Source organism: Dunckerocampus dactyliophorus, chromosome 17 (assembly GCF_027744805.1).
Source record: "Dunckerocampus dactyliophorus isolate RoL2022-P2 chromosome 17, RoL_Ddac_1.1, whole genome shotgun sequence".
NCBI lineage: Eukaryota > Metazoa > Chordata > Actinopteri > Syngnathiformes > Syngnathidae > Dunckerocampus > Dunckerocampus dactyliophorus.
In genome coordinates, this window is record NC_072835.1 from 5,306,194 (window position 1) to 5,319,717 (window position 13,524).

At 40.5% G+C, this 13,524-nt stretch overlaps 1 protein-coding gene across 4 annotated transcripts in view; it reads left to right on the forward strand.

Moving 5' to 3' along the window:
• sptan1 (spectrin alpha, non-erythrocytic 1) overlaps positions 1 to 13,524 on the forward strand; it is a 57,387-nt gene that overhangs the window by 319 nt on the left and 43,544 nt on the right. For all 4 annotated transcript variants that reach the window (XM_054758142.1, XM_054758143.1, XM_054758144.1 and 1 more), the window contains exons 2-7: positions 9,603 to 9,845; positions 10,414 to 10,539; positions 10,919 to 11,059; positions 12,713 to 12,993; positions 13,091 to 13,235; positions 13,323 to 13,477. In XM_054758142.1, the coding sequence (XP_054614117.1) occupies positions 9,609 to 9,845; positions 10,414 to 10,539; positions 10,919 to 11,059; positions 12,713 to 12,993; positions 13,091 to 13,235; positions 13,323 to 13,477 (1,085 nt within the window). In that variant the 5' untranslated portion in view covers positions 9,603 to 9,608. The remainder of the gene's footprint in view (positions 1 to 9,602; positions 9,846 to 10,413; positions 10,540 to 10,918; positions 11,060 to 12,712; positions 12,994 to 13,090; positions 13,236 to 13,322; positions 13,478 to 13,524) is intronic.

Here is a 13,524-nt window from a genome sequence, read left to right on the forward strand (position 1 = left end):
ATATGTATATGTATATGTATATTGTGTCTGTATTGTATTAGTGTGTTACTCAGCATTATTTACAATGAATGAAAATATTGTATTCATTATTTTAAATATTTAGGGAAGCAAGCGCCGTTCAGTGAGCAAGTTATTGAGCGCATTTAATAAATAGCTGGCACTGTAGATACTGTGTGATGAAAACGTCATCGACGGATGGAATGTTGGAAGGTATTCTGCATTATCATGTCGGCCATTTCGGATCGGGATCCGCCCAGTGTCCTTGCATTGCTGCATTTGGCAAGCTTTTTATTTATTTATTTATTTTTAAAAGTCTACATGAACTCGTTTTTCGGCTGGAAAGGTTCAGCAGTATCGTTTCAAAAACAAAGTGTCGTTAATGAAGTACAAACCAAAATAAGGGCGTCATTCCTTGACCGTTATTTGGCCAACAGGGGCCTTTCTAGGATCCGACCATTAGGGGCGCTACAGTCTTCTGTCACAATGCCAAGCATCAAGTACATTTCATTACACTTTTCATTTTACCACCTAACATGTCAGCATGGAATTAGGGATGGAACGGTATGCCATCATGGCGGTTCGGTATGTACCTCAGAAAAGGAACAAAAGTGCTTAGATTTTGTGTAAACAGCTGTCATGTTTTTTTTAATGAAACATTAAAATACAAAGTTTTGGCAGATAATTCTCCAATAAATAAAATTCTATCCATCTATCCATTTTCAATGCCGCTTATCCTCACTAGAGTCACGGGGGTATGCTGGAGCCTATCCCAGCTTACTTGGGGCGAGAGGCAGGGTACACCCTGGACTGGTCGACAGCCAATCTCAGGGCCCAATAAATCAAATTGTTAAATAAAATGACTTCATATAGTATACAGAAAATATCCTGCTTCTCAAGACTGATACGAATAACTGATAACATTTTATCACCATATATCCATTTATCTCTTGATATGTATTATTTTTTTAATTGTAAATTTAAGTGTAGTTTGTGCACACCTGGAGGTAAGAACAACTCAAACAAAGTTGTATTTGACATTCTGTACTAAGAAGAAAGAGCTTCTTAAGTCGCTTGTTAGCTCCCTGTCTTCCCAGTAAAATACGTAAACCAGGGGTGTCCAAAGTGCAGCCCGCGGGCCATTTGCAGACCATGACTTGTTTTTTTTAATGGGCTTGTGGCATATTGTAGAAATAAATAAAAAAAAAAAATGAAGAAAATAAAGCAAAAAGGCATAATCTATTGAGAAAAAGATAAAACGTTGGATTAATAACTAGTATTTTATGCTGCCAATTCCGATACCGATTGTCCATGAGTGAGATCGTCCGATACGGATCACATGGATTATCTGTAAATTTTTCCATTTATTTATGATAAGTGCTTTTGACTCGGGGCGTCGTATGTGGGGGAAGTTAGGACAATTCCATGAAAATAGGTAATTATTAAAAAAAATGAAAAGGTGGTGCCAACATGATGGTTTTTTTTCATGGGGCCCGGAATTCCTGGATGCTATTGGCTACATGATCTGAAAAAAGGAACAATAAAATCCCCTTTATTTAGATAAAAGTATATTTTACTTACTTTTCCAAGAGATCGTATATCACTCTTGAAACTTACAAAGGATGAGACGCCTTCTTTAAGGAGACTTTCCATGTGAGAGTACATTGTCTGATGATCTCTTCATGACATCAGGTAGCACATCGGTGCGTGCCAAGTGAGAGAGCAGTCGACGGAACCTGGTGTCTTCCACCTTCTTACTTCAAATAGTTTTGGGGTTATTTGCATAGCCTTCTGGCACACATACGGGCGAGTGTTGACGATGGTAGCTGCCGATTGCCTCATGCTGCACCGTGCCTCTGAAACTCACTGTGCTGCGTCAAGTGTTTGTTCTTCAAATGCCGTATTAAATGAAAGCTATTTAACGTGCTAGCCCCGCAATATGTTTTTTTTTAGCTATATGTTGCAGGATGCAAACTTTACATCACACTCAGAAATGGCATATAAGTTCCACACAGCAGACAGGTGAACGGGGGAGGGGGGAACTACCCGAGACATTAGAGCAGGACACTACGATGCACACATGGGGCGCTGCAGGCTGCAAGAGTACGATTCACAGGTGATGGTTTTTTCATTCTTGTTTACAAACATCGCATCATTGGAATTCGAGAATGCATCAAACACATACTCGGTTGTTTTATTTTGCCAATTTCATGAAATAAAAGCAGTTAGTGACGTATAAACACAGCCGACAGTGGGGAAGAAGCCTCCGAAATGCAGTTGCCTTTTGACGTCTGTGGTACTGAGGCAGGCTTTCTCAAAAAACGACAGTGTTTTTTTTGCATCAATTAGAAACTCGAAATGACTGCCCTAAATAATTATAACACAGATTTGTTTTTATATGTGTAACTTATTTTTATTAGCTAATTAGATGCCCGTGCGTCATGGCCAGTTATGCAACCCACCGCTACAAATAAATGGGTGTCCTGTGGGAAACACTGCTTTCACTTGGAAATCCTTTCTCATTCAAAAACGCACTTTTGAAACTTGAGACTTGTTTTGTTTACAGTTCACGTTTAAGCTGTCTAATTTGCAAGTTTGCTGACATAACCAGTTGTTTATGGCGAAGAGGAAATATGAAGAACATTTGTAGACAGTTGATGAGCTATTTTCATTATTTAAGAGCAAATCTAGTTGAATCATGATTAAAGGGATAGTTCAGATTTTTTGACAAGAAGTTGTATGACATCCCCATCAGCAGTGTAGTCCATTAACAGGGACTTACCCCCACTTGGTCTCCTAAGTGCAGTTCTGGTCGGAACTGCACTTAGGAGAAGAACACAGATGAAGAACACAGTTCCGCTTAGTTGCTTGGGACATTAAAGTAAAGTGTTGGGCTTCTCAAAACAATGTGCGTTCAAAAGAGTAATACATTTGCATCACAAAAATGTCTTCTCAAAAAAATCAGACCTCACAAAACGCTTGACGTATCCCTGCGCACTGTCATCTGTGCATTCATGTGTATGGGATGAACACACTCGTAATACCACTCTTCTTCCGCGACAGAGCGGCCGTGGCCATCTTCTGTACGTATGTGTTCCACAGCGGAAGAAGATGTGAGTGTCCTTATACCATACACATGAATGACCAGGCGACAATGCGCAGGGATACAGCGGGAGACAAATATAACGCCGAGCGTTTTGAGGTCTGATTTTTTTTGACAAGGCGTTTTTGTGACGCAAACGTATAACTCTTTTGAACGCATATTGTTTTGAGGAGCCAAACTCTTTACTTAAATGTCCCAAGCAATTAAGTGGAACTACATTCTTCAAAACCGAAATCCGACCAGAAATGGACTTAGGAGACCAAGTGGGGGCTAAGTCACTTGCTGCCATACACTGCTGATGGGGATGTCATACAACTTCATATCCGAACTATCCCTTTAAGCTAGTTAGAACCTTATGAATTGAAATAGAATCGTCAATGGCAAATGGATTGTACTTTTTTATCTGTCTCGTTCACTCCAAAGAAGTTGTGCACTGCAGACATGTTTGTGTTTGTCAGAGTATCAGAAGCTGCGTCCAACGGCTTGTTTAAGATGGCATTGATTAGATAGCTAAATTGGACACTACGAGATTATAGCAACTGTGTAGTTGTGCAAATTATCGGCCGATCGTAACAGTGGAAAGCTGCTCAGCATTCACTCAGATCGGTCTGATGCCATCACTGATCCTGCTCACATCTTTTTGGGGGCATAGTTGCTTTTTAATTAGGGGATTGCTATGATCTATACCAGGGGTCACCAACGTTTTTCCTTGTGAGAGCTACTTTTACAAAATGAAAATGGCCAAGAGCTACTAATTTTGTAACATTTATTTTCAGAGCTTATTTTAAACCCAAACAAAGCGAATATGCTTGTTTTACCAGAACATGAACAAAATGCTGGTGTCCACAACTCACATTTTGTATTTCAGAATGCATTTCTTTCTACTGTTCTTTCATTATTGACTGAAAACCTCAATGAAAAGCAGGCTTGCGGGCACCTCATGTGGTCGTAGGGGGCTACCTGGTGCCCGCGGGCACCACGTTGGTGACCCCTGATCTATAGTAATGTATCAAGCAGTATTTTATTGGTTGTGGTATGGGGTGGATATGAGAATAGTCTTTCTCAGTCACAAGGTAACTTCCCAAAATGCAGCACATTTTTGAAAGGCAACAGACAACAACGCAGTAATGGAAAATGATAGCGTTATTAGGCATCCATTGAGGTCAATCCTTGGTTGCTGGAGTCGTCACGGGCTGTGGTGCACGAACCAGTGTTACAGTCTGCCATCAGTCACTGCCCTCCTTTGCTGGCCCATGCTGACTCTGCTGCACTGCTTTCTGTGTAAAGATTTATTAACATTTTGGATTGAGTGAGGGTGCTGCAGGAGTTAAAAAGCACAATTAATCGTCAAACGTGCAACATGCAACTTCCTAATAAATAGGAGTGCACTGATGACAATTTTCTGACCAATCACCAGTCTTTAAAAAACCTGACCTGCCCATTCTGATTTTGGCCTATACCAATTTTGTGTAATAACTGACAAACATGCGCCTTACATGTTCCAGTGTTATTTTGCTGAAAACATTGAACAAAAATTAAATGAAACGTTTAGAAGATTGCCGTCCAAACTACTAAATTTGTGCTAAACTAGCAGTACTACACTACTAACTACTAAATATCAGTTCCGTTAGTCTTTTATTGTTTACATTTTAAAAACAAATAAAACACACAGCAGAGTTATACTGCAGACCTGTTTTGAGCCTCTAACTAAAAAATCAAGTGCACAGTATATGCAACAGTATAATTTGAGGTTGTTAAAATGGTAATCTACAGAGGAAAAGGGGACAGTGGCTGACTTTCAGGTAGATAACATCTGTGGATAAGATTGGCTTCAGATGGACTGTAAGGATTGGGCCGATTGCCGATCCCCCAAAATTGAGGAAATTGACGCCGGGCGGTGCATCCATCCATCCATCCATTTTCTATGCCGCTTCTCCTCATTAGGGTCGCGGGGGTATGCTGGAGCCTATCCCAGCTGACTCCGGGCGACAGGCGGGGTACACCCTGGACTGGTCGCCAGCCAATGGCAGGGCACATATAGACAAACAATCATTCACACTCACATTCATATCACATTCATACCTATGGACAATTTAGAGTCACCCATTAATGTTTTTGGAATGTGGGAGGAAACCGGGTACTCAGAACATGCAAACTCCACACAGAAATTCCCAACGGAGATTCGAACCCAGGTCTTCCCGATCTCCTGACTGTGACTGTGTGGCCAACATGCTAACCACTAGACCACCGTGCGGCCCCGGGTGGTGCATGTTTATTAATAATTGTGCATGCAGTGTAATCTTTCATTTCATTTCATGCTGTTTTATTTCTGTTAATACCAACCTGTGCTGTGAAAAAGACCTTTACTTTTCACTAACCAGTGCATTTAGTAATTGTGGTTATTGCTTGTAATGTAGCTATTAATCATCATTCCATGTTAAGTGCAAGCTTATGAGATTGATAATGAGAGCCTGTTTCAGGTTATGAGGTAATGATTTTTTTCTTTTAATTGATCATTATTTTCAGTGATTATTAGTTGTATTTGGTAACTTCATTTTAACAGAGACACCCTCCAAAGGCCAATAGTTGGCATCCCAACAGTGACCAGCAGTAGCATGCCTGTCAGACTGTTAGAATGACCCACTAGACATCACGCAGGCTGCTTCACATGCATGCAAGGCTTTAGATAACGCTGAATTGCTGCTCGCGTAAGCATTATCAGCTACATCAGCCTGACAGGCGGTGGCTTTTTAGGGTATGCGTATCTGAAATTGTTCAAAGTGGCCTCAACAGGCAGACCGCGGTGCAAGTGCAGGCCCTGGCAGCTTTTTATACAGACCCACGCCAGTTACAGTATTTTATTACTTTGTTGAAAGCTTCTCATTCAACCAGCATTTCTAGTTCTATATTTTGACTTGTATGTATACATTAGTTCTTTATACATACCTCTCACATGACATGGCTCAGCCAATGAAAGTTTATTCACAACAGCTTTGTGACTGGGTGAGTCAGGTGATTGTTGGGAGATGTTTCAATGCACAAACGTGTAAAAAGAAACAAGGCCTTAAACATGTTTAGTTGATAAAGTTCCTTATATTTTTGCTAATGTACCGTCGTTTCCAGACTGTTGAGCACATATACCTGTACACCCACGAAATTTAAAGAGGAAAAAAAGATTTGTACATACAGTATATAGGTCGCATCTGTCTATAACACAGGTGTCAAACACAAGGCTCGGCGGCCAGATGTTGCCCGCCACATCATTTTATGTGGTCCGTGAAACCTCAGGAATAATGCATGTCAATAAGGCACTTCACTTTTGTCCTTCTAAATGTATTTGATCTGTCATTTTGACAGGAAAATGTTACTGCATGCAGTTCTTCTAAACGTCAGTATTGTCTAATCATGCAGCAAGATATTCCACGCATTTTTCAAAAATAAATACTTGAATGTCTGCTTGTCACCATGACATTCTCACTTCACTTCTAATTTCAAAGCAAGTTATCCATCAATTTGTTAGTACAAATATAATAATCAAATGCTTGGGCAATTGTGTAATAATATCATGAGGTTATATTCATATTTCTATTCATATATACTGACAGTTACAAGTGGCCCTCTGAGGGCAGTCGTAACTGCGATGTGGCCCTCAGTGAAAATGAGTTTGATACCCCTGGTCTATAAGCTGCAGGTGTCCATGTCGTAACATGGGATATTTAGTATATAGAAAGATGTTACACCGAAAGATTTTTGAAAACTTTTAATTAAATAAATGCTTTTTTTCCAAACAGTGAGTGTAACATGGTTGGTTAAACAGTAGCCTACCAGAAAAGTTGTTGTCATTGCTGTCTTCACCCTCCTCCTTCCTAAAACTAAAACCACCAAAGTCATCTGCTTCAATGTCGGAACCGAACAGCCCTACAATTTTCTCACCACACACCCCGCCAGTCTCTCTCCGTCTTTCGTTGTCGCTCCCAGCGTCACCCCTGCCCTGAGGTAAATAGGCCCTCGAGCCTGTGCTGTCCTCCCCAGCACATAGCAGTCCAGCCCCCTGAAACCCGGCAGCGATAGTGGACTACCTGGTATCGGCCCACACTGCCAAGATCCACCGGCAGACCCAAGCAATAGATGGATCGCCTTCTACCTGAAAGCCGCATCACATGCGCTGCCACGCGTTTGCCATGATGAGGGCACGCACATGAAGCGCAAAATCACTGCTCCAAAGCACACAAGGTGTCATGTGACCAAAATGCGACCATAAATTAGCCGCATCACTGTATAAGTCGATGGGTTCAAAGAGAAAAAAGTACCACAAAAAAAAAAAAAATAAATTGGCCTGATGCTGGGATTGGGACATCTCTAGTATTTAGGTTACTTTTCCATTTTTGGACATGTTGGACGCCCTTTTCAGAAGCACTTTATTTTATCATGGTTCAATGGTATCCCACAGTGTTTGAGATTTTTGTGCAAGGAACACATGTGACAGGTTGGTTTAGATTGCATTCAGTTTGTGTTTTTCATTGAGTGAATTTCATGTGAGCAGCAGTAGTGAATAGGGGGCGTGGTTACTGTCAGGAAAAACAGCTCTGTTCTCTTTCTGTGGACTGAAATTTTCAATAACGTTCATTGGCGTCAGTGTTGGTGTGTGGACGGGTAAAACGGAGCTTTTTGGATTGTGTCATAAGTAATGAGCGACATTATCTCATGTTTTCAAACCTTATTTAACAACAGAACATGAAGTTATTGACTTAGAAGTGTTGGTTTCATTTCTTGTAGCGGTAAACACATGCGTGCCTCATCACACGGGCTGATTTGGTACATGTAATATATCAATGTATTGATGAACAGATGCATTATATATAATGTGCAGCTAAGTCAGTTGTTGATTTTCTTGGCTTCTCATTGGACAAAATGAACATGTTTTTGAAAATATCTGTGTTAGTGTGGACATAGCCTTATTTGCATTTAATAGAGGATAAATCCGATAACATTCACAAATTACTCAGATCAGACCAATAATAATTAAAAAATAATTAATAAAAAAAACCCCCGTCGGCCAGCAAACCACTCCGAGCCACGACTTGTACTTGCGCTGCTATTTTTTTAATGTAGTGATGTCATGATATTTGGTAAGGACAAATCTACGGGTACAGTTTGTCAATCAAATCAAATCAGTCAATCTTACCTCCCCGGGGGCACAAACTACACTTAAATCAAAATTAAAAAATTATACATGTCAATAAAAAAAATACTGTGCATCCGTAGTACTGAAATAAAACATGTTTGACCCAAAGGAATGTGAAGGCTTTGTAGTCTTTTTTTTTTTTTTTTTTTTGATCAGCCTGCTGACCACACTAGTTCCACCATCCTCATTCATCCATTCTTCCGCCTTGCTTTTGTCTTCCAATTTGCAAAGCCAGTCAGATGTTAAAGGTCAGTTGTTGGTGGAATGTGCTGAACTTGCTTGGTTGAAATGTGATGATAAATGTGGGGCGGGGTGTAATGGGTTCAGTGTAAAGAGCTTTGGGTGTGTGGAAAAGTGCTCTGTGATTCCAACCAAGGCGACTGTTCTTTAATGACGACGGTAAACATATAAGCCCTTTTCCACTAACATTTATTTCCAGGTATTTATTTTCTGGGTAAAATAATTCCTGGTTGACGTTGTTTGGTTTGCCTTTCCACTGCACTGCAAAGTTAGAATTTTTAAGCAGGCAGAATTTTTATTTTATTTGTATTTATTTATTTACTAAAGTGCATATATATTTTTTACTAAAGTGCAGATAATTCAAACAGTAAGCAAGATACAAAACAAGATGGTTTAAAAAAACAAGTAATGTAAAGATTTAGCAAACAAAGCAAAAATTTAGCAAGTAGCACAAGTGAAAGCTAATTTATAGGGGTGTCACAAGATCTCACAAAATTGAAACATGATAATTCCTTCTTGTTCAGAGAAAAGTCTCGTGGGAACAGGGCAGCTATAGTTCTTATCAGACTTTACTATGGCATTTCTGCTGTGAATGATAATACATGTAATAAGAAAGTGGCAGTGTACAAAGTAAGATTGGAACCGCACATTAAGTGCTTTACACACACTATAAACCTTGTAATCCAACCTGCACTCTGTGTTCCCAACATCACATCCATCCCAACATCACACAAATTTTGTTTTTAACAGTACGTGGGTCAAAGTTGGAATGCACCTCGATTTTGACAAGTCAAAAAAATGTAATTACAAAAAAAAGGGATTCAATATTTATCCACTATTTAGGTTATTTTTCCATTCCAGATTTTTCCGCACTCAAACAAATGTAAGAATTGAATGACTCTGAATTTTAACTGAATCCATAGGAAGAAAATGCTTTAGGTAGATACTCTACGCGTCGCTACACACTGACTTTGTTTCCATGAGAGGAATGATTCCATTACATACATTTCATTTTCAAAGAACAGGCATTTTTCTAATTAATCAACACATTTTAAAGAATATGTGTTGTGTTTTTAGGAGAAAATGGAAACTGCAGGAGTTAAAGTTTTGGAGACTGCTGAGGACATCCAGGAGCGCCGGCAGCAGGTCCTGGACCGCTACAGGCGCTTTAAGGACCTGTCCATTATGCGGCGTCAGAAGCTGGAAGACTCTTACCGCTTCCAGTTCTTCCGCCGCGATGCCGATGAGTTGGAGAAGTGGATCCAGGAGAAGTTGCAAATAGCCTCTGATGAGAACTACAAGGACCCCTCCAACCTGCAGGTATCACTGGCTGTTTATTCATTCCATCCTTAGTGTGCAGAACAAATACTCCTCCCTGTAAGATAGAACAACAAAGTGCAAGTCAGTGTTCTGCATAATGTATGTGCTCCACGCTGGGGTTCATGCTCTACTGCCTTGCAAAACTCGATTATTTCTCTGTATGTCTTAATTTAGCTAGCTTCTTCCATTCATTAGCAAATAAGTTGCACTTTCAATCAACAGAGTAAACAGGAAAGGCAATCGTATGATTGAAAAATTGGATTGAAAAACAACCAACACATCGACATTGAACAATGTACTTTCAAGCACTTCCTGTGTAGTCACTAAGGTTTTTCAGTGAAATGTTTCCTGTCACGTTTTTATACATTGTTCATAGTGTAGTGTGTTTTGGACTTTTTATTGAGCTTGTTTTTTCATTGAGCTTTGTACTTTTTATTACTGTGTTTGTACTGAAACAGGAGAAGCCTTTTTTAATCTCGTTGTACCTTGTATAATGACAATAAAGGTATTGTATTCTATTTTTGAATGTTGTATTCATGACATTTACCGTTCTCGTAACGTTTCGCAGGGGAAGCTGCAGAAACATCAGGCCTTTGAGGCTGAAGTTCAGGCCAATGCAGGGGCCATCATCAAACTAAATGACATTGGAAGCCTGATGATCACAGAAGGCCATTTTGCTTCTGAGACCATTCGAGTAAGACATGACGATGCATTGATCAATGTGGAATACTCTATACTGTACCCATAATAGGACAGACAACAGCATTAAGGAGCAAAAACTATCCCGCTGAAAGATAGGTGATTTATTTTTTTTTAAAGAATGCTCTTTTGACATTACATCTTACCCAGTCCTACACGCCTTACCGGACACAACAGAGACCGATAGTTTCAAGTGTTAATATGGCTGAGTATCTTCTGGTAGGTGTGATTGGTGTGAAGAACTTTCTTTTTTTGGAATGCTGTGGGACTTGAGTCTTTCCGACATTTGGTTTTGAATATATGATACTATATACACCTAAAATGTTTTTTTTAATAAACAATACCATGTTTTAATCAACCTTTTCTCGGACTAGAACCGCCTGGATGAGCTGCGCCGTCTATGGGATCTCCTGTTGCTCAGGACTAAGGAGAAAGGGATGCATCTCCTGCATGCTCAAAAACTAGTCCAGTACATCCGTGAGTGTGAAGATGCCTTGGGCTGGATCAGTGATAAGGTACTAGATGTATTTATCATCTTTTACTTTTAGTATATGCTTTTTTTCCACCCATTCCATCCCACATTTATGCACCAGTCATTAGGGGTGGCAAAGTAAACAACTTCTCTTATTTAGCCCTTAGTAATTAAATCATCATGTTTTTTGGCTTGTGCTAATGCCACATTCCTTCATTGAAATATATGACAAGTTCGCCGAACCTACTGACTCAAAATCTGACAAGGGAGTCTAAATGGAGTGGAGTGCACGCAAAACTTGCTTGCTCCTTGCAGTGTTCAATCACAACGACATCATAAAAAAACATGTCAAAAGTCAACTGTTACAATGTTAAGTTCATGAAAAACAATGACAAATAAAACCTTGCACTCTCAAAACATTCATTCGGAATCAACATATTTGACAACTACAGAAAGATAAATGGAAAACTCATCTAGTCAGAAGAAAGGGGTGAACAATTTCCAATCACTATGATACAAACCAGGGGTCACCAACCGATCGAGAGCTACTGGTCGATCTTTACCTGTCGATCACGAGAATATTAATACATCAGTGCCCTCCCGGGAGAGTGACCAACAGGCATGCCAACTCCTCGCCGCCCTCCAGCCAGCAACCCGCAAGCTCCAGCCAAGAGCGCAGTTCCCAAAACCTGACCGGAGGTAACGGTGCACGTACACTTGATCGCGTTGCTGCAAAAGCATGTAGCGGTTAAGTGATGGAGAGAGAGTGAGTGCAGTAACGTGTCTGTGCACACATCAGTAGTTATTGCACATGACTATGGCTCAATATCTGCCTTTGCTACCTCAAAATGAATAACTCCAAAGACGTGCACCTCTAAAAAGGTCTTGGAGCTGCGACTCAGTAGGGCTGCGTTGCGTCCCATCGCTTGCTTACGAGACTAAGCCAACAAGCCGAGATGTAGTTTGATCATAGAGCCAACACCACAAGCACGTAGGGGTTGCCAAAGTGCGGCTGGGGGGCCATCCGCGGGCCATAGCTCATTTGTTATTGCATTACAGCAAAAATGTTAAAAATAGAGCAAAAGACACAATGAGAAAAAGCTGAAATATTGAAATGTTGACACCAACACCCAATAATAACAAACTTTTGTATTGAAGACAAAGCTTTAAATATGTATCACTAATTTAATATATAATTGCAATATAAACATAATATTTTTTCTAGGCATATATGTATCTATGGATGTGGGGGTGGATATTATAAATGATAGCTGCCATCTTGTACAATAGAACTTGTTAAGAATGTAATATTTTCCACTCTGTTTTAAATAAAGTATGGCAGAATGCTTATCTACCACAGACCCAGAAAACACTTAGAAGACCTTTCACTTGGAAAAGATGCGCCCACTTCTAGATATGCAACCATTTTAATCTCTGTCTGAGGAGCGATATACTGTCCAACTTGGTCGGGCTGATGCCTGACATTCTAACAACAACAAAAAAGGGAAGTTTTACACCAGGGAGCATCTTTTCCAAATCAAAGGTCTTCTGAGTATGTTACAATTGAAGATTGACCAGACCTTTAAACTTTGAAATCCTGCAGTGGCGGTCAACACAATTTGCTCTAACTTTGACAGCCCTGTTTGTAATGTCAAGTCTATTTGACGGTATGCCTTGGGATGTGGGTACTCCACAGGAGGCCATAGCCACATCAGAGGAGTTGGGACAGGACCTTGAGCATGTGGAGCTTCTGCAGAAGAAGTTTGAGGAGTTCCAGACAGACCTCGCAGCACACGAGGAGCGAGTGAATGAAGTGAACCAGCTGGCGGCCAAGCTGAAACAAGAGGAGCATCCTGAGGTGGAACTGATCGTTTCCAAGCAGGATGAGGTAAATGCTGCCTGGCAGCGCCTGAAGGGCCTGGCCCAGCAGAGACAAGGGAAACTGTTTGGAGCTGCTGAGGTACAGCGTTTCAACAGGTAAGCAATAATGTTCATCGATATTTGGTTATTCTTAAAGCATCTGTTGAGCGTGAATGGCGTAATTATCAATCTGTCTGCTGTATTTGACCATTAGGGATGTTGATGAGACAATCAGTTGGATTAAGGAGAAAGAGCAGCTGATGGCCTCTGATGACTTTGGACGTGATCTGGCCAGTGTGCAGGCTCTCCTCCGTAAACATGAGGGTCTGGAGAGAGATTTGGATGCTCTGAAAGATAAGGCAAGAATTTCCATGTGTATTATTTGACCTGAGATTAGGTAACAGAAGTATGAGTTACTTGTGACTTAAATTATATTTGTCCATCAGGTCAACACACTTGGTGGCGATGCAGAGCATTTGCAGCAAACACATCCCCAAAATGCCTCCCAGATCCACGTCAAGAAAGATGAACTTGTGACAAACTGGGAGCGTATTCACAGTCTGGCTGATGAGCGCCATGCACGCCTGAATGATGCTTACCGGTACGGTGTTTCCCACAGGACTGCAATCTATGTTTGGGATTGCATTG